A 19,882-nucleotide genomic window follows, 5' to 3' on the forward strand; every position below is an offset into this window, starting at 1 on the left:
TTTTTTAACCATTTTCTTGGGGCAGTCAAGAGGTGAACCAGCATCTTTGAGAACTTAAGACCCTGACATGCACAAACTCCATGGGAATCAGAAAGTCCAACCATGAGTTTCAAGTAGGTCATTAATAATCCATGGACTCCCATCCTGCTCAGCGGAGGAAGTTCTTGTTTGGAACACATCTGCCCACATGAGAACACATGAGTAAGGAAAGTGTGGCATTGGGAGAGTGAGCTAAGAGCATAAGGAGACTGAAGCCAGAACCTAAAATCAATGGGAAATGTTATCTCAGCTGAAATGTGTTAAATTCAAAGTAATTACCTTAATAATAACAATTGCTCTAATTCATCCCTCTGCAGAGATTGGTTTGAATCTGAGCATAAGCATGAAAAAGGTTTGAAAAGATGAAAATATTACCAAGGCCAAAGAACTGGAATGCTCCAAATAGGTGGGCTTATAGTTTTCTTTTAGTCTTTCCCATATCATGTTCCAAGAAATTTGGTTCTATTTTATACCTTAGGGAATTGAAAAGGAAATATATCTGGGGGGGAGGGGAGGGAGGCAGGGAATGGGGTGGGCTGCAAGGGCAGGAGGCTTAGGGGGCAGCCACAGGGCAGGCAGGGCCTCTGGGTGCTGAAGCCCATCTGTGTCTCATCCCGACACTGTCACCCTCTTCCTCTAACTCCGAAACATGTGGACAAGGCCTAAAATTGTGGGTAGTTTTCTTGTCTTGAAGCTACCATGTTTCCCCGAAAATACGACCGGGTCTTATATTAAGTTTTGCTCCAAAAGACGCATTAGGGCTTATGTTCAGGGGATGTCCTCCTGAAAAATCATGCTAGGGCTTATGTTCTGGTTAGGTCTCATTTTCGGGAAAACACGATACTCTGTTCTGTGGGAATGTGGCTCTCTTGGCTCATTTGGTTAATTTAAAGGCAAGTAATACAAATATCCAATAACTATAAATACTTTACAGTTTGCAAAGTGGTTTCCCACATTTGGTACATTTATATTGACAAGTAGAACATATATTTACTGGTATACAAACACAATCATCCTCCCTTATCTGCGGGGGACACATTCCAAGACTCCCAGTGGATTCCTGAAATCATAGGTAGTACCAAACCCTATATATATTAAGTTTTTCCCAATACATATATCCCTATGATAGAGTCTAATTTATAAATTAGACACAGTAAAAGAGTAACAACAATAATTTAAAAACATAACAATTATAATAATAAAAGTTATGTGAATATGGTCTCTCGCTTTCCCTGATAACCAATCTGATAATTGAGATGGTACTAAGTGATTGACATACAGTGTGGATACTTGTATGTTGGACAAAGGGATGAGTCCCGTCCCTGGGTAGGATGGAGCGGGACTGGGAGAGATTTCATCACATAACTCAGAATGGCACACAATTTAAAACTTATTCATTGTTTATTTCTGGAATTTTCCATTTAAGATTTTCAGACTGTGGTTGACCAAGGGTAACCGAAACTGGAAAATCAAACAGCAGATAAGCGGGGACAACTGTATTTTCGTCTGTATTAATACTGTATTAATTGTCTGTCAGGCGAGTTAGTCTAAGATATTTGCTTTGCCTGGACACTTGCCTAAAATAACCAACTATTGCCACGAGGGCCTGCCATACTTGCCGTGTGAGTCATGACTACGGAGGTAATAATGTAACAATGATGAAAATCTGAATACAAGCTCCTAGGGTTGTGGGGGTTAGAACAATGTTATGATTAAGTTCTTAGCAGACATGAAGAAACAACGCAAATAAACCCAATGCTTTAAACAAAAGATGTCATATTCTCAAACTCAGTAATGCCACGCCATTTTCTTTAACTACTTGGTAGCTCCTTTGGGCTCCTGACTTCTTTTTTATGTGAGCCTTAGGACAGATGCTGCTTCAGCTCAGGTTTATAAGAGGTTACAGTGAAGTTTACCCTAATGGCTCAAAATAACATTTCTGTCACAGACTGGCTTTGCGACTTTAGCCAACTCCTCTGAATGTTTTGTCACCGGAGGGTGCTGGTCAAATGATTCTGACATCCCCTTCCAGCAGTCACATTTTATGAGTCTGTGATTTCACTAAAAATAAAATTCCTGAGGGAGCAAAACTTCTTATGGGGTCACTTGCTAACTCCAGCTTTTACTGACCTCTTTTCTGGTTTGTGTTTTGTTTTGTCTTCCCATTATGGTGTTTTTATACTGCCATGTTACCACCTTTCTGTGACTGCTTCGTGCTAACGCTATATGATATCCATATATGTAGAGACCCACACAGGTACCCACACACACTTCGAATGCTGCCTTGTTCTCTGGAGGTTTCTAGGTAGGTCTTGCCTCACTGAGATGGCAGAGGATGAGTCATTTCGTTTTCTTGCACCTTAGAGCACTTCGCACATGTCAGTGCAAAGCAAAAAGCAGAAAACCAACAAAAGCAAACACAACAAACTCAATACTCAACCCCCAGAAAGGATTTCTTAAGTACCAGCTTTCAATGCCATTGTGAAGGAATGTGAGTGGACGTGAGATTTCAAAACAAAGACAAAAATTAAGCAGGTGGCAAAGCTAAATTCAAGGAGCTAAATAGTTGTGTCACTCCGTCTCTTCCATGGCTGGTGTTGATCTTTCACTGGACTGGGAGCCATAAGCTATTGCTTCCCTTGCCATTTTACACTTAGCATGTGACCTTGAAACAGGGCAGGGACAGGAATTCTTCCTTGCCAATCTCTGATGACTATCACCCAGCATAGTGTCTGGCATTTATCTGGGTGACTCAATACATAGCTGTTGAATGAATAAAACTGGGCAAGTCACTTAACAGTTATTTGCCTCCCTCAGTTTTCTCATTTACAAAATGGAAGTTGTAATAACGGCTCTACCCACCTCATTAGATTGGTAAGATGAACAGATAGGATTCAAACATTAAAATGTATCACACAGAGGCATGCTAATACTGGTTTATGTATTAAATAGGTTTGTTTACGTGACAGGCCTACCAGGGTCAAACACTTCAGCCTTCCCTTATGCTTTTGCTTTTCTTCTTTTTGGCACAAGTATGGTTAGTACTTAATCAGCTCAGAGTTACAAATGGTTGTACTTCCCCGAAATATCAGAAACCAAGAATTGGTTAAACTTCTTGTGTAAGTCTCAGGATGGGAAATAAATGAGTTTAGAATCCACCAAAAAATAATAGTAAGATTCTGAGTCACATGGTACAACGATCAAGAATGGCCCCATCATCGTGTGAAAACGTTTTCAGTTTTGGATGGTTAATGGCCATACAAAGGCAAGGCACCATCTGATATCTTCCAAATATTGTTCCCTAATAACAAATTTCATTGGCTCCCTAAAGAGGCACTCTGGGAGGTGAGGGGAAATTAAAGAATACCATTCTTGGACCATGTGTGCCGCTAATTAAATAATGCCCCTGCCCAGCCTTCTCTTTCTGGCTAAATCAACTGTATGATTGGTGTCCTCATGGAGGATGCGCTCCTCTCATGAAACACAATTTCCTTGGAGATTTGTAACAATGTCCCTGGGACCAAAGCCACCGAGGTGCTTAGCCCATGACTAGCATTTAATTAAGGTCATTGGAAATTATACTGGACCACAGAGGACAGAAAGCTAGTAAAGGTGAATGAAATGTATAGAAAACTGTCTAATGCTTTTACAATGTGTCTCCTTTAAGTCCATCATTTATAAATCAGTCAATACATAAAGACAACTGTATGCCAAATACTTTTCCAACTTCTCACTGAATTCTCACAAAGCTGCAAGGCAAACATCATTCCTATTTCTTTAAGAGGAGTAACCTGAGTCTAAAAGAGGTTAAATAGCTTGGCAACATTTAATCCAAGTCTGCTGACCGAAAGCCCCACCACACACTTAGCACCAAACCACACTGTTCACATTTGCTTCTGCTCTGAAAGCATGAGGTCATCTGAAAAAATGAATAAAACGTTTTTTCTATAGAAAAAAGCGGAAGTAGCTCCTCCCATTGCACTTGCAGTATTTGGGCTGCCCTATTTGGTGCCTGGTCTGGTGGTCTTTGGAGTGGGTGCCCAATAGTGAGCTTGCTGACCAAATGCTTTTAGACAATGAGAGAAACAGTCTCTGGAACCGCATCTTCCAGCCCTGCCACTTTTTTGTTTGTTTGATTGTTTATTATGCCCCTGACCTCCTACCACCCAGACAGAGAAGAGGATCCAGAATACTGAGCCCCGTGTTACCTGGATTTCATCCCCAGTGATCATTTCCCATGAGCCATAGTGACCTTTTTCCTGTCGGAAGAATTGCACAGCTTCGAAAAAGGCTTGGGCTTCAAATGTTGTCTGCTTCATGTAATCTAAAAGAAAGAGGAAAGGGCATTGAGCAAAGCAAAATACTTTAGATTACATTTGTTCATGGTTCTTCACGTGCAATGGTTCAGACACCCAGCATTATCTGAATATTGTAAGGAACAGAATTATGAAACAAACACAGAAAAGTGAAGTAAGCTCATTTGCAGGTGTTCATTTGCAAACCATATCAGTTACTGGGCATACTGGTCAGGACTACAAATAGATCCATCCTCTATCTCTCTTGTTTCCCTCTTTCAGGTACCCAGGTACTGGTGGTCTATACTACCAACTATAACGCCTCACACTAAAGCAGACCATTCCTTAATGGTGCCTCATGTATCCATGGTATCCATCCCTTCCCAATTTCCTGAACGAAACTCCAATTTCTTTGTGACCTGATACCAACTTTCTGTCAAAAGGACATCACTATCATATGCTGATTTATGCAAATGAAGGGTGATAATTGCTAACATCTATATAGTAGGATATTGTCCTAAGCTCGTTACATATTTCATTGAAACCTTACGGAAATCTCTGAGATGAATATTATTATCATCACTGTTTTACAGATGAGGAGACTGAAACCACAGAAAAATGAATTGATTGCCTAAGATCAAACAGGTAGTGAGGATATCAACTCAGGCAGTCTGACTCCAGAGCCCACTTCTAACCACTACACTACACGACCTCACATTCTAGCTTTATGGGTTTGCGCTTCCAAGCACATTGGATTTTAAAAGGTGTCCTATCTGAAAGGTAATATCTTGCCACAAAGAAATGAATATGTGACGGTAGGATATTCATTTCTTAAGTGTGGCTGAGGAAATGGGCTGAATGGCCTTCTCAGAAGCCCACAGATCACACCACATATGCAAATATCTTCATTTCTGTTATGGAGTGTTTGTGTCCCCCAAAACTCATATGTGGAAACCTTAATCCTCAATGTGATCCTATTTGGAGATGGGGCCTTTGGGAGGTAATTAGGTCATGAAGGTAGAGCCCTCAAGATGGGATTAGTGGCTTTCTAAGGAAAAACATGAGTGGCATGGCAGAGGCTGGAAGGGAAGCCCAGCTGACCCTCACAGCTACCTGTGCCCCTCTCACCCAGTTTCTACCCTCCTGGTGCTGGTCTTTACTAGGACTGTTGGGTCCACGTTTTCTTCCTGTATTTTCACTTCTATTCTCCTTTTTTTTGGGAACTGTCCTCAGAAAATAAAGATGGATTTTTCCAGGACTACTTTCCCCCACCCCCAAAAAAGAAGACACATGAACATTCCCTGTCTTTCTCTTGCTCTCTCTCTCTCCCCCCCGCCCCCCCATGGCCCCCCATCCCCACCCCTCCCAAACAATAGATCTGCTAGTGCTTTGATCTCAGACTTCCAAGACTAAGGCATTTTTGTTACAACAGCCCAGACTGACCAAGACAATTTTCAACACATAAAAGTAGCTCTTGGAGGATTCAATGATAACAGAGTTATAGATATCTTAGTAGGGAAAGGAATGCTAGAAATACTACCATCTAACAATGAAGAAATCAAATTGCAGAGAGGGGAAATAAAGTGGGCAAAGGGAAGTGATGATTCAAAGAGCCTAGTTGCTTGCCTCCTGCTTCTTCCCTAACAGGACACAAAATTCTCCTGCCAATAGCATGTGAACTGCATTTATAGGGTAATCTTAGATTGGTCAGCTGATTCGTTGGGGGGCCTTCAGAGCTTGAGGCAGTGGGATGGCTCAAGTCAAGGACTGAATGGTTGCTATGGAGGACTGAAAGAGGATCAGTCTGTTCTGAAAGGTGACAATCAATTAATAGGTTGCAAACGACTCTTTTGAGATTAGCTTATTAGGTCATAAGCCTCAGGAACCTGGAAAAGAGAAAATACAATTCAAGGCACAGCCTCTATTAAGGGTTCAAGCAAAAGTCTTCACAGTGAGGATACCATGAAGCCCAGAAGCCCCATCTTCAAAAACGTGGAACAATAACTGACATTTCTAGTATCAACCTAGAGATTGGATCAAAATCTAAATCAGAAAAAAAGGGCATGTCCTAAGAATGAAGTTTTTAAATTGAAGTATTTTCTTCCTTGTTATTTTTTTCTGGTCTGGCAATTGATTTAGTGTTTAGTCTTAGAGGTTTGGAAAACAAAAATTAAGGTCTGGTATAAAACTGACAACAGGAGGGGCTGTGATACGGGGCTGCGTACAATGGGAGGGGACTGGACTGACTGAGATGGAAACTGTAATTATTACGTTGAGATTCAAGATTGAATCATGTGCTCTTATTTTGAACAGCTGTTTTCATTTCCAATCTAAGGAAACAAAGAGATGGAAGAAAATGTGGTACTTGGATGGAGTGAGTATTGCCAGACCCGCGAGCCTGGGAATGAAGTTTTAAATTCTTCATGTCCTTACACAAAGCACAAAGTTACTTATTTCCTCCCCTCGCTGACCTCAGTAACTGGAGGAATTTGAAAGCCTGTCCATATTTTCTATATCTATATCTATATCAAAGCAAATGATACTCCCACTGATGACTGCATTTTCAAAGATCTTTGGAAAAAAATAACTGAAGAAATAGGTTTTGAGACAATGTTGTGTGAGTCAGAGAGAAGTCAAAGAAGAAACAGGAGAGGTAACATGTTGTAGGGGTGGAGGATGAGGCACCTTAAAATAGGCAGAGAAGAAAATTATTAGTAATCAAATGAACCACAGACAAAATTCTAGTAATTGAACGTCAGCAGTGAAGCTGAAAAGGAGGGCGTGGATCTGAATTCTGGATTCTACCATTAAGACAGACTTTCATGGATTTTAACTACTACTTTTCCATAGGGGACAAAGGATCTAATCAACTGATTCATGCTTCGACTTTTCAGCTTATAAACTGATTAAAGATATATGAACCTTTAAGAACACTATCTGTCACATGGTAAGTTGCTTCTTGGACACTGGTTCTTATGATTATAAACAAAGCTCGGAAGCAACTGCCAGGTCATTAAGGAAATAACAAAGGTTTGCTTTGCAAAAAAATAGAACTATATTGCAATGGTAATATGATCTTCATTGCTTCTAAGTTGTTTGCAGAGGCATTGCTGAACTTAGCCAGAATGTACAGGTGTTTGAGAGGAACCAGATTATCAGTTATCCGATCTACTTCCTGCCACAAATCTCATGGGAACGAACTCTAGGATCACTATCACCCACACTCTGGCCAACAAGCAATTGAGAGCAGATCAACGGTCCCCAGAATCAACAAGGGTTTTCAGACTTTAAAAGCCTCCCTGCAAGCTGACTTGGAAAAATGGCAGATATCAGCCCAAACTTTAATTATCCTACATGCTATAGTTATGAGGCTGCTTAAAGAGACAGATGGGCTGGGGAGAACGCAGACATCATTCCATCCAGCTTCCTCGTTTTATGGATGAGGAAACAGGAAGAAGAAATGGTTCATTTCTTAGCTGAAGGTCACACAGCTGGTCCAAAGCAGAGCCAAGAGTTGAAAACGTGGCTCTGGCATGTCATAAGCGGCCTTGGCATTCATGCTTACTGAAATCACAGACTAGGGGAGTTAGAAGTGATCTTAAATTAAAAGTCACCTACCCTAAACTCTTGTTTGATGCTGGGAGCCTTCAGAATCCCAGACAGACACTTACCTGGCCTTCGCTTGAATATTTTCAGTGACAGGAAGCTCACCATTTAATGAAATAGTCCTTTTCGTCACTGAACTGCTCTAATTATTTAACAATTTTTCCTTTGATTGAGCCAAAATCTGTTTCCATGAACTAACTCTCTCATTAATCCGGTTTCTGACTTTCAGAGCAAAATAGACAAGTTTATTCCTCTTCCATCTGGTAACTGTAAAAGATAGCTGAATAGCCTTATTCTTCAACCATTCTTTAAAGAATATAGTTTTTTGTTTTGTTTTGTTTTTTTTTGTTTTGTTTTGTTTTGTTTTGGCCCATCTTTTTCCTTCCTACCCCTAGTGACCAATTCCAATTTATCAATATTTTTCTTAAATTTGGTCCCTAGACTTGAACACAACACACCAAGCATGGTCTAACTAGTGTGAACTATGTAAGTTAGAAAGATTACTTTCCTTTTCCAGGCCCCTAACCTCTTAATACAACCACGTCACACTGCTGACTCACACCTTTCTGTAGTCAAATGAAATCCCTATACCTTTTTTTTGGATAAAAACCTTGTCAATCTAAGCCTTTCGTAACCTGTACTTTGCTTTTGGTTTTGAAGCCCAGGTTTTAACGTTACCCCTATTAAATTACAATTTACTGTGATAAACTCAGTGCCTCAGAACCTGCCAAAATCATTTAAAAAACTGTAATTCTGTCCTTCAAACTCCCTTTGACCTTGGTATCATTCGAAAATTTGGTGGGTTTGCCTTCTGTGTTTCTAGCCAACTCACTGATAAAAACATCCATCAGATCAGGGGCAAGGACAGAGCCCTGGGAAACTCCAAACATTTAAGGAGACATGTGGGAGACACATCTTGGCTCTTCATTCAACAATCACATCCTCAGGACCAAGACATGTCAATTCTTTTTAGTGTCTCCCTATTTCTCATCAGTGCAGCTGCATGGAAAACTCATATTCAGGAGACATGATTAAGGATTCTGTGAGGGAAGGAAAGCTGCTCTACGCCCCTTGGGGACAGTTATTCAGGGGACCAGCCAGAGAGAAATTGCTTTTGTTTTTTTCCACTTAAACAGATTTACAGCATGTCTGAGTCCAATGAAATGCCAAAGCTCCAAGGCCTATGTAGTCATTCTGGATTTTGACTCCGGCTGCTGTGTCGGGACTCCCTGACTTGGGCTGGGTTTGGAAGCTGCCTTGTTATTTTATCGGTCAACTGCGCCAAGCAGTGTTAGCTGATCTGCCTGGTGACTTGTGAACGTTATGTAACAGTATTACTCACTGCCGTGCTATGGGGCCCATCTCACTAATGTCTACTTCCAAACTGCCTTTAGCGTCAAGTCATATGCCGTTTTTCCTAGGAGAGCTGCAGCAAGGTTGTTTGTCCTAGTTTCCTCACTAGAACAAAGAAAAAGGAGCACAGGGGAAAGAACATTTATTGACCATTATCGTGGAGTACGAACCATATGAGATGTTTACACACACTGTCTCATATAATCTTTCCAACAATCCCATTAGGTAGGAATCAGTATTCCCACCGTAAGGCTGAGAAAGACACTGAGTTTCAGAAAGATTAAATAACTTGTTTAAGCTAGTATGTGGTCAAGTAAGGCCTGCTTCCTTCCAAAGTCCTGTTATAACACTCTGTGGTTTAACTTTTTAAAACGTTTTATTTTGAGATTACTGCAGATTTGTACATTTTTGTAAGAAATAATACAGAGATATCCAATATAGCTTTCCCCCAGTTTCCTCTAATGGAAATATCCTGCAAAACTGTAATACAATAGCACAATCAGGAAATTGACATTGTTACAATCTAAACACCCTTATTCAGATTTCATCAGTTTTACATGCATGCACTTGCTCACGTGTGTGCATGTGTGTATGTCTTGTGGTTTAATTTTAAAATTACTTTAAATTTCCTTTCCTTCTCAAAGTTTACAATCACATAATTCTAGAGTCTGAGTATACCATATGGATCACCTAACTTAAACCATTCATTTAATGAGCGAGCAGATTGAAGACCAGACAGAATGTGACGTGATATTATTAAAAACAAAACAAAACAACCTCCCTCCCTTGGAATTAAAAATGAATGGCATCCATTCTAATAAAATGGTAATACAAGTTCTGTTTTTATTAAAAATCTTATTTCTTCGCGACCATCCTAAGCAAATATTTATTGCCATGGCATTTGTAAATGATAACTCTTATGAGAACTAGCCTCAGGATTTCTTAGGAGTCCCTGAATTGCATTTTGTAAACTACTAGACGAAAATATTAACCTACTGACCAAATCATATCTGTGTTAGTGGACACAAACCTACCAGGAAGAGAAAAGAAATAAACCAAGAAAAAAAATATATACATATACTTTATGGAGAGGCAGGGATCCTAGGATGAGTTATAATGTGCTGCTCTACAAATACAAAGAAAATACAAAGAAAATACAAAGAAACAAGAACTCATGCAGAGACTGTATAAAAGAATTCTCAAATAAATGGAAGAAGTTTCTAGTGAACATATTGTTTTGATAGAAATTTTTAACCACACAGAAAAATGTCACATGCCTCATCCAGCTAAGAGCAGTGCATCTCATGAATTCTTGACTTGTCAATAAACATTAAAAGACTATTTGTCAACACAGAAAAGGAAGTGGTGAAGACTAGAGCAACTGAAGACACGGTAACCTCATTTCCGTTAGATAGACAGACCAGATCGGGAGACTAGAAGACTACTGGAGACATCCTGTATCTAGATATTAGCAAGGCAATTATTAAAGACTTGCATGATTTTGACTGACACACTGAAAAAATTTAGATTAGTTGAAAATGGAAATAAACATAAAATACCTAGAGGGAAGAGATCTTCATCGCTGTAAAGATCTGCAGGGCAAAACTAGGACTAGACATTAAAGTCAGGATTGTATCAAAAAGGGGAAGGGATTAAGAAGTACAAATTGGTAGTAACAAAATAGTCATGGGGATGTAAAGTACAGAACAGGGAATATGGTCAATAATACTGTAATAACTATGTATAATGTCAGGTAGGTACTAGATTGATTGGGGGGGAATCACTTCGTAAGGTATATAAAGGTCTGATCACTGTGGTGTACACCTGAAACTAATTTAATATTGAATGTCAACTGTAATTGCAAGACAAAAAAATTAAATAAAAAAGTAAAGGGGAAAAAAATAAAATATATGAGGTATCATAAACAATGGTGAAAAGGTAAAAAAAAAAAAAAAGTAGAGAGTGGTGGATTTTGACTCAATATAGGGAACAAATCTCTAACATTTAGATTTATCTTAGCGTGAACTAGGCTTCAATAGGATGTCAAAAGTTCCCCTCAAGAGGAAGTGCTTCATCAGGGCCGTGGTGGTTATTGAAAATGCAATTCTTCACCTTGCTCCAGACATTCGATTCGGCCGGTCTGGGATTGGACCCAGGAACCTAATTTAAACAAATTCTTCAGGTGACTCTGTTGCAGGTGATTTACAGACCACGTTTTGAGAAAGAAAAAAGAAATTATACATAGAAGAGATACAGTAGCAGACCATGGCTCTTGAATGCTTGGAGTCTGACAACCTCATTCCCTAATGATCAGGTTAAGGACCATCCCCTCTGTCGACTGCTCCCCCATTTAACACAAATAAACCCTGCAATTGCTCAAAGTGGTGTATAAAGATAGTGCAGGGATGAAGCTTTGTCAGAAGGTACGTGGATAAGGAGACAACAGACTTCAGGCTGCAATGGACACCACCCCAAACAACTAGAACTCTGTCCAGGGGAACCCCCTCCCCAATTCAGAAGCAGTTATCATAGTCTGGACATAAGTCCTGAGACGTAACCCTGTTTGAATCTCATTTTTCCTTTTTTGGTGCTCAGTGGATATGTGGACTGTGTATTTTCTCAGTCGCAGCCCCCTTTTCTCTAGCAGTTTCCTTTACCCAAAGTTTTTTTTCAAAGCCTTAAAAAAATAAAAATGATTTATGTTCCTATCTCTTCCAACAAATAATCATGGTGTTATCAGACTACTGATAAGGAAGGAGAGAACGTTTGCTCCTTCCCCAATACCAGGCAGGTACTCTGTGTCCTGAAGCTGGGTTCATTGAGTCTGCCTTCCATCGGCCTGAGAGAGTTCATCTATCACCCTATGTACCTTAGGTCCCAGGCAGAGGCAGACCAAGAGAACAAGGACACAATCAATCATTTCCTATCTCTCCAGGACAAATATATATATGGCTTTACATGGGTGAGCTTTGCCTTCTAAGACAGGGAGGGCAGAAAGATCTCCCAATCCCCTAATAACTATCTGTGGAGATGCTGCTGAAATGATCTCAGAAGGAAAAGATTTACACCCCAAAACTGAAGCAAAACAAGTGAAAACTATCTGATTTCCTCTGTAAAATGTGAATTTTGCAAAGAGTTCACTATGTAATTTTGCAGGCAGTTGAGGCCGTGCACACACTCGGGTAATGTTTCGGCTCAGACCACAGGAGCTCGGTCATGTGCCTCTCAGTGACATTGTGGGGAGCTGTGTGGCTGAGTTCTGGCAGGCGAAAATTTACCACACAACCTGGACACAATTTATAGCAAGCCTGAGTTCTCAAATAAATAGAGAAAATGCTTCTCTAGTCACAGATGTGTTCTTCATTTTTGATGACACTTTCTCTTCTTCCTGGAAATGACTATTTCGCTATGGGTCTTGGTATACTTTATCACTGCAGCAAACAAAATATCAGGGACATTCTTCCTTACTCGTCTATGGATGACCTTCATCTTGTGAGCTCACAACACCTTGCCTAGTCTTTCCCACATCCATGAGAACACGCTTTCTACAAGTGAAGGCAGACAGTGGAATGGCTTGGCCATGTCGACATTACAGAACAAATCACTGGTGATAACTGGCATCACTTCATCATATCCTGACCTGACACACCCACGGAGTGTAGCACTGTCTGATGATGCTATGGGGATTTTCCATCATCATTATCCATGATTAATAATACCATCCACCTCGCACTGGTCAGAAGATTCCACAGTTCACATCTGATTTGATTTTCACAGCAATCTCATGAGACATGTAAGCTAGAAGTGATCATCCCCAGGTAGAAAAATGGTAAACACACACACACACACACACACACACACACACACACACACACAAAACCTGAAAATCAAAGAAACTGAAGTCATTGACCATCGTCAAATGAATACATAACTCATTTTTACCGGGTTATCAAACAAGAGTAAAAACAATAGGCAGAAAATGAATTTCTAGTACCAAACAGAGTCAGCTTCAAAAAGCACCTAACGTTACTTACAATGTCCAACTACAGCAGAAATTGTAGCTCCTTTTGGCTAGGATAAAATGTCTCAGTTTCCTTATCTGTAACTTTTCCCCAAAGACCTAGAACATTAAATTAACCTGTGCTCCATTCCCTTCCTAAAAGGTAGGGGTGGCAGCGACAGACACCTGGACACCCATTATCCCACCCTGAGTAGGCAGGTGACACTGGCTAATTTCGCGGCCTCCTCCTTAGGCTTGGAGGGCAGCATACAACTTAATCCTCAGGTTCTCAGGGACGTGATCATTTTTGAAAAACTGAGAACTTCAGCAGTCATGGGCCAATAAAAACAGTGTCTATATTCCTGACCTACTACAGAAGGGGCAGTGCTGCCAACAGAATTCTTTCTCATTTCTGGGTTTGCTGAGCCCACAACGCATATGTACCAAGTTTGCATAAGTGTTTTACGCCTAAAGACACTTGCGAAGCATCTTGCCGCCGGGGTGGTGGAGGCCCACGACTGTGCATCAATCTATGTTGTCTCACTGAGGGACCCACCGAAAGTGGCTTCACACGTAGTGTAAATACACAATTTTACTGAGACAACTCTAAGCATTCACAATTATTCTCAGTAAAGCCCAAGGAGCATCTTGTTCAATAACTTGGCTAAATAGCAAGTGAAAGCAAACCATGATAGGATTACTGAGTGGGATATGACCGAGTCACAAAAATAACAATTCCAATGACTTAGATGCATCACAGAAAAGTAGTCTGGAGATCATTTTCATTGCGAAAACCAGATGATAAAATTATACATATATCCTGAGTTCAGCAATGTAAAATACTCACCCATATGAGCAATGACTGAAAGGGAACGCATAAGAAATGAAAAGTGAGTTACGGCGGAATTTGTATTTGTGGCTCACCCTTTATGAAATGCTATACTATTATTTTTAGGAAGATCCATGCTGATCTAACGATTTTTTTCTTTAACCAATCCTCTCATGACGATGAACAATAGCTGTCTCTCCAGAAATAATCCTGTGGCAGTTCGCCTTAGAAAGCTCCTGAGAGTACCTGCAGCTGCCAAACCCTGGCCTGTTCCAGGGCCCGTACTGAGGTGTCTGTAAAGTAAATTAACTGACAGGCTTTCTCTCCCTCAGGACGGGTGAAATTCGAGCCTGGCGCCTCACTCACTCCGTCCACCAAGCTGTTTCCAGCGTGATCTCCACTGAAGGGGTCATTCTTTCCTTCCTTTCTTTAAAGATCCTGTGTAGTGTGGTTTACTCAGAATTGGGCTCTGCTGCCTCTTTCCAGTGTTTACTTTTCAGGAAAGAAGGGACAACCCTTATATCTTCGAGTACCTTTGGGCTTGTCACAAATGTCCTTTACAGTATTGCCATAAAAACAGAGCAAGGTCAGGGATGACACTAGTGTGACACACATCAGAAGCTGGAGGTTCACCTGTGACACAGCTGGATGACCTTGTATGCCTTACGCCATAATGACCTTGAGAACAAGGACTATTGTATTCATCACGGCACCCCAAGGCCAAGTACAGTGCCTGACACCAAAATGTTCTTTTGAATAGACCAGCGAACAAAGACACAAATGATTCAATAATATAGTAACATAATAGTGGGGACAGCTGTCTAGTGGACATCAAAACTAGGTGCTATTTCTAGTTCTGCCACTTCAGCTGTGGGACTTGGAGAGAGTCACTTTGCTTCTCTGGGCCTCATTTATCACATTAGAAACGAGACACTGCCTGTCAGGTCTTTTCCAACCGTGAAATAGTGTAATTCTATGATAAGCTGCAAGCACAGTTAGTTTATCAACATTTGGGTATGCTTTCCGTGACCATGTTCCAACTTAGGGATGTAAAGCTCCAGCTGTAACACCACTTATCCCTTTCTTTCCACTCAACCTTCTCACATGCCCAGATATGCATCTTTCTCTGGGCTGCAGACAGTAATCAATGCGGCTACTAGACAATGTGAAATTACATATGTGGCTTTCATGGTATTTCTATTGGACAGCGCTGATTTAAGATTCGTCGTCCTCCCCTTTTCCCTTTGTGTTTATTTCCACTGGGTTCACCATGGGCTATTTAATTAATTAAGCTAATAAAACTGTGAACATATACAAACTTGCCCTTTCATAGTCTACCACAACAGTGTTGTAAAACTGGTTTGTCTCACATAAAACACTAAATCATTAACTTAGATGGTCATATGGGCTTGGTCTCTAAAATACCTTTTCTTACCCCCTTGAAAAAGTAGAATCAGACGGCTATCGCTTAATTTAACATTCAGCAAAAGCACTGTGATCTACAAAAATCTTCCAGTTCTCCAGAAAAACCATCATGTTAGTTTGGGTATTTATTTGAGTCTAAACAGGAAAGCCATTAAAAGATTCTATCTCAGCCAGAAATTTCTCTTTCATGAAATGCTGCTGAACCCATTAGGCCTTGTCCAAATCCGAACTACCAATTGCGATACAGGTTAGTTCTTGATTATCTTTGTTAACGAAGCGGTGACCATGATGATTATTAAAACTTGATGTTTGCTTCCAAGCTGAAGTTAGGGAACCTTTGCACGTGTCTATGTTTGAGTTCAGATGAGTCTGATGTTCCAGTGATTCACTCTATTTCAACACGAAGAGCAAAGCTGCCTTGTGAGGGAACTACTTTTACTCAGTTAGTCTTCCTTCCTCTCTTTAAGTGAGAACTGATGTCATCTCAGATCGATGCTGATCGAAACTGCTCATTTCTCTTCCTTTCCTTTGTTGCTTCTTTTCCCCACTGAACATTCTTGCGTCTTCACTCTGGCCCTCACACAGACAGGTGTGCGCGCGCACACACACACACAGAAACAAGTCTTCCCCTGGGCTGCAGAAAGTACTCAATATGGGTTTTAAAGGCCTCCGCCTCCAGGGTAATGAATGGGGAGGAGGGAGAGCAAAGGGACTCCAGACCAGCGCCATCCACTAGATATATAATGAAAACCACATATGCAAATTTCAATTTTAAAGTAGCCACATCACAAAAGTAAAAAGAAATAGTTAAGATGAATTTTAATAATTTATTTCTTAAACCAGTACATTCCAAATATGTAAGCACTATAAAATTATTAATGAGATAGCTTTCATTTTTTTTTTTTTTGCTACTAAGTTTTCGAAACCTGGTCTGCATTTTACACGTTCGACACTTTTCATTTCGGACTACGCACATTTCAAGTGATCAGTAGGCACATATGGCTAGTGGCCAGCACATTAGCACAGCTCTAAATGCTCATGGTTTTAAGAGTTATATTGTTTATCTGGGTGGGGACAGAGGAGGGAGGCAATAAAAGCGGACATGTCACTGCACACCTGAACCGTATTCAAATAGCCTCATTACAAAGTGGATCTGTTCAGATGTGCTTCTACTCTAAACAAACAAGGAAGAAATCTGACTTTCTCTCAAATTTATCATTACACACGCGGCACAGTTGATCTAACAGAACAATCCCAGGATCAAGATAACGCACAAAAATAAGACAGAAGATGACTTGTAACACGTCTCCATATGGATTAAGACGAGAGTTTAGAGTCTTGACAATTATATCTCACTCATAACCCCTGCCTTGGGCAATGAGGAATTCTTGTGGTTTTCACTTTGAGGGCACCTTAACAGCAATGCCATATCACAATAGTCCGCTCAGTGTGGTAGAACAGTGCTAACCACCAACAGATATATTAGATGAGATCATTTCCAAACAGGATATGGACTTACAACAATCTGCTATGTTTACTGCAACAAATTGTTCACCCCTCTATTACCCGTTGCTGAAAAGAAACAACAACTAAAGGCACCTGATGGATTTAGGTGCCTCCTGTTCCTGTTGTATGTGTACAATGTGTGTATGTGTACATCTCCTATGCGGAGGTGTTGGTTATAAGTAAGTGCCTTTTGAGTGTTCACAGTTCTTAATAGCAGTTTTACCATTAAGGAAGACACGATGGAACAATAGAAGTTGAATGGACTTTTAATGTCTAGTTCATTTCTCTACCAATAGGGTAGCATTTATTTATTAAATAATTCAAACAGCATATCAATTATTCCAGATCTCTGATCATTATTAGTAGCTGTAAAAGCAAATATTTATTAAGCAGTGCAGTCCATGTGGGTTTACAAATTTAAATTAATCATTCAGAGGACAGTCCCTTAATCTGTCCATAGATCTCATTTTAGAATATAAGAGTTCTCATTATTGGGCAGTTCTTTCTCATGGATAATCTCTATCCCTCATGGTACAATTAAGAACATTTTTGCAAGTAGCATCTTCAATGGAGTGAGAAATACCATTGCAAAGTTATTATTGTATCTTCCCAGAGCTTTTATTTCAAGCTGAGTAACACATGTATCCCTAATATTCCTTACAGTTTTTATTTTTCAACCCCATACTTTCATTATTGGATCTCCTCTGATAGCACTCTACAGCTCCTCACTTCTTAAGTTTTAGGAGGGGACATAGTTCTCCCTGTTTAATTCTGTACATGTTTAAAAGAACTTTATACTGAAACCTGCCCTCACCTCTTCACCTCCAACACTCTTGAACCTCCTTAGTCTACTATTTTTCCATAACATTTATTATTTTCTATCATAGTACAAAACTTGCTTATTGATTATGTTTGTGATTTATTTTCTGTCTCTACCATTGGTCCCTAACTAGAAATAAGTGTCACTAAAGCAGGGATCTTCGTTTTTTGCTCATTGCTCTATGCTGAGTGCCTAGAATACTGCATGGAACATAGTATATGCTCAATAAATACTTGTTGAATAAATGAATGTAGAGCTGTGGTAAATCCACACCGTTTCTAATTAAATTATTGTATAACTATTCATGTAGACCCATGTTTACATGAATATACAGGGCAAAACAAAATTAAATGTCTAAATTAAAAATAAACATTTATTTTATTATAATACAGAAAAACCTGGTTATACTGGTAGTATTCAATCTTTAAAAAGTTTGTTATTCTTCATTATGAAGAATTGGGAGTACAGATTATTTCTGACTTATTCCCACATTTTGCTCATTATAAATATTGAGCCCACAAATCTATAATATTCAGAGTTATGCTCACTCAGTCTCAATTTCAATGTAGGTATCAAATATTAAATGTATTTTAGGGTGCTGATTGGCATCTTTACCTGTTTTATAAGACAGATCTCATGATTTTAAATTATAAAATATTGTGCCTATATGCCATCTGTAGAAAACTGAAACAACCTTCATTCTTTAAAATAGCAATCCCATTGATGTGGGTTTATTTTTTATCTCCAGTGCTTATCATGGTGCCTAAAACATAGTAGGACTCTAAAAATATCTATTTATTTGATGAAAAATTAATTCTGGCAAATTTGGAAAAATCTGACCGAGGACATTTATGAGAAAAAGCAACCAACGAATGCAGTATACTTAAAACTGGAATAAAAATGTAAAAGCTAGGGGAAAAGTGATCATTGATTGATGTAGAACTGAGAAAATCATATTTCAAGTAGAATTACTGCTCCCATAGTTGAATCTCTATCACATACTCACTTGCTCACCAAACACTGGCTGAATATATTCTATGCATCAGTCACCGTGAGGAATGCTCTGAATATAAGGGAACCAGAGTCCATTCATGGGCATGAAGTTCATTGTGGGAAACAATGATAATTCCACCATCTGTTCACCATTGTAGCCCCAGCACCCCCAAACAACCATAAGGCAGATGCTCGATTTAGTACAAGTTTGGTAGAAAGAATGCATAATGATCCACAACGCAATAAAGAGCATGACAAATGCTATCTGAGAAAGCAAAGGCCAATGGAAGTTCGGAAGAGGAGGGGGTCTCTCTAGTTTGGGATGGAGACATGTTCCTGGGACATGGAGCTAAGTCAACAAGGGTGAGTTAGATTGTGGCAGGTGGCAGGTGTTCAAGGAAGAGAGGAGAGCATGACCCAGAGCACAGAGGCAAACCACACAGAGCACACCTGACCTGTCCTCATCCAACAGCATTTCTTATTTTTGTACACCTGAGCTATGAAATCTTCAAGCCAACCTGAAGAACGAGTGTTTATATGCGGATATAAAATGATGTGCTTATAAAGGCCTCCAACAGGCAGGAAGCAAGGCGGTGGGCTCTGGAGTCAAAGAGGCAGAGGGGCTGCCTATCTGTGACCAAGATGCTGCTGTATGATGAGAGACTCCATGAGCAAAGGACTGGGGGCAGAGCTTGGCACTCGGTGGGTTCTCAATAGCTGTTAGTGACATTCCTTCCTCTTCTTCACTCAGTGTCCTAACTGCAGCCTTGCACTTAGTACTGGCAGGGAAAGCACACATTTATATTTAGACTATCCCCATCAGTGTGAGTCTGGTCTTTAAAATGAATTTTTCAGATCCTCCACTGAATAGAACATGTCATATGTTAATAATATTTTCTAAAATAATTGATAAATTAATGTGATTGCATATTAGAATCTCAGCAATCATTAGGGGATAGTTAGCTACAACGAACATAAATTCACAAATAAGAATATATGCCCTAAAATAGGCAAGA

General features: G+C 39.9%; 1 protein-coding gene across 2 annotated transcripts in view; it reads right to left on the minus strand.

Moving 5' to 3' along the window:
- NIBAN1 (niban apoptosis regulator 1) overlaps window positions 1-19,882 on the minus strand; it is a 167,894-nt gene that overhangs the window by 22,233 nt on the left and 125,779 nt on the right. For both annotated transcript variants that reach the window (XM_019738093.3, XM_019738092.3), the window contains exon 6: window positions 4,248-4,363. In XM_019738093.3, the coding sequence (XP_019593652.3) occupies window positions 4,248-4,363 (116 nt within the window). The remainder of the gene's footprint in view (window positions 1-4,247; window positions 4,364-19,882) is intronic.

The sequence above is a fragment of the Rhinolophus sinicus genome, chromosome 11 (genome assembly GCF_057876585.1).
Source record: "Rhinolophus sinicus isolate RSI-liver-muscle chromosome 11, RSI-T2T, whole genome shotgun sequence".
Taxonomy (NCBI): domain Eukaryota; kingdom Metazoa; phylum Chordata; class Mammalia; order Chiroptera; family Rhinolophidae; genus Rhinolophus; species Rhinolophus sinicus.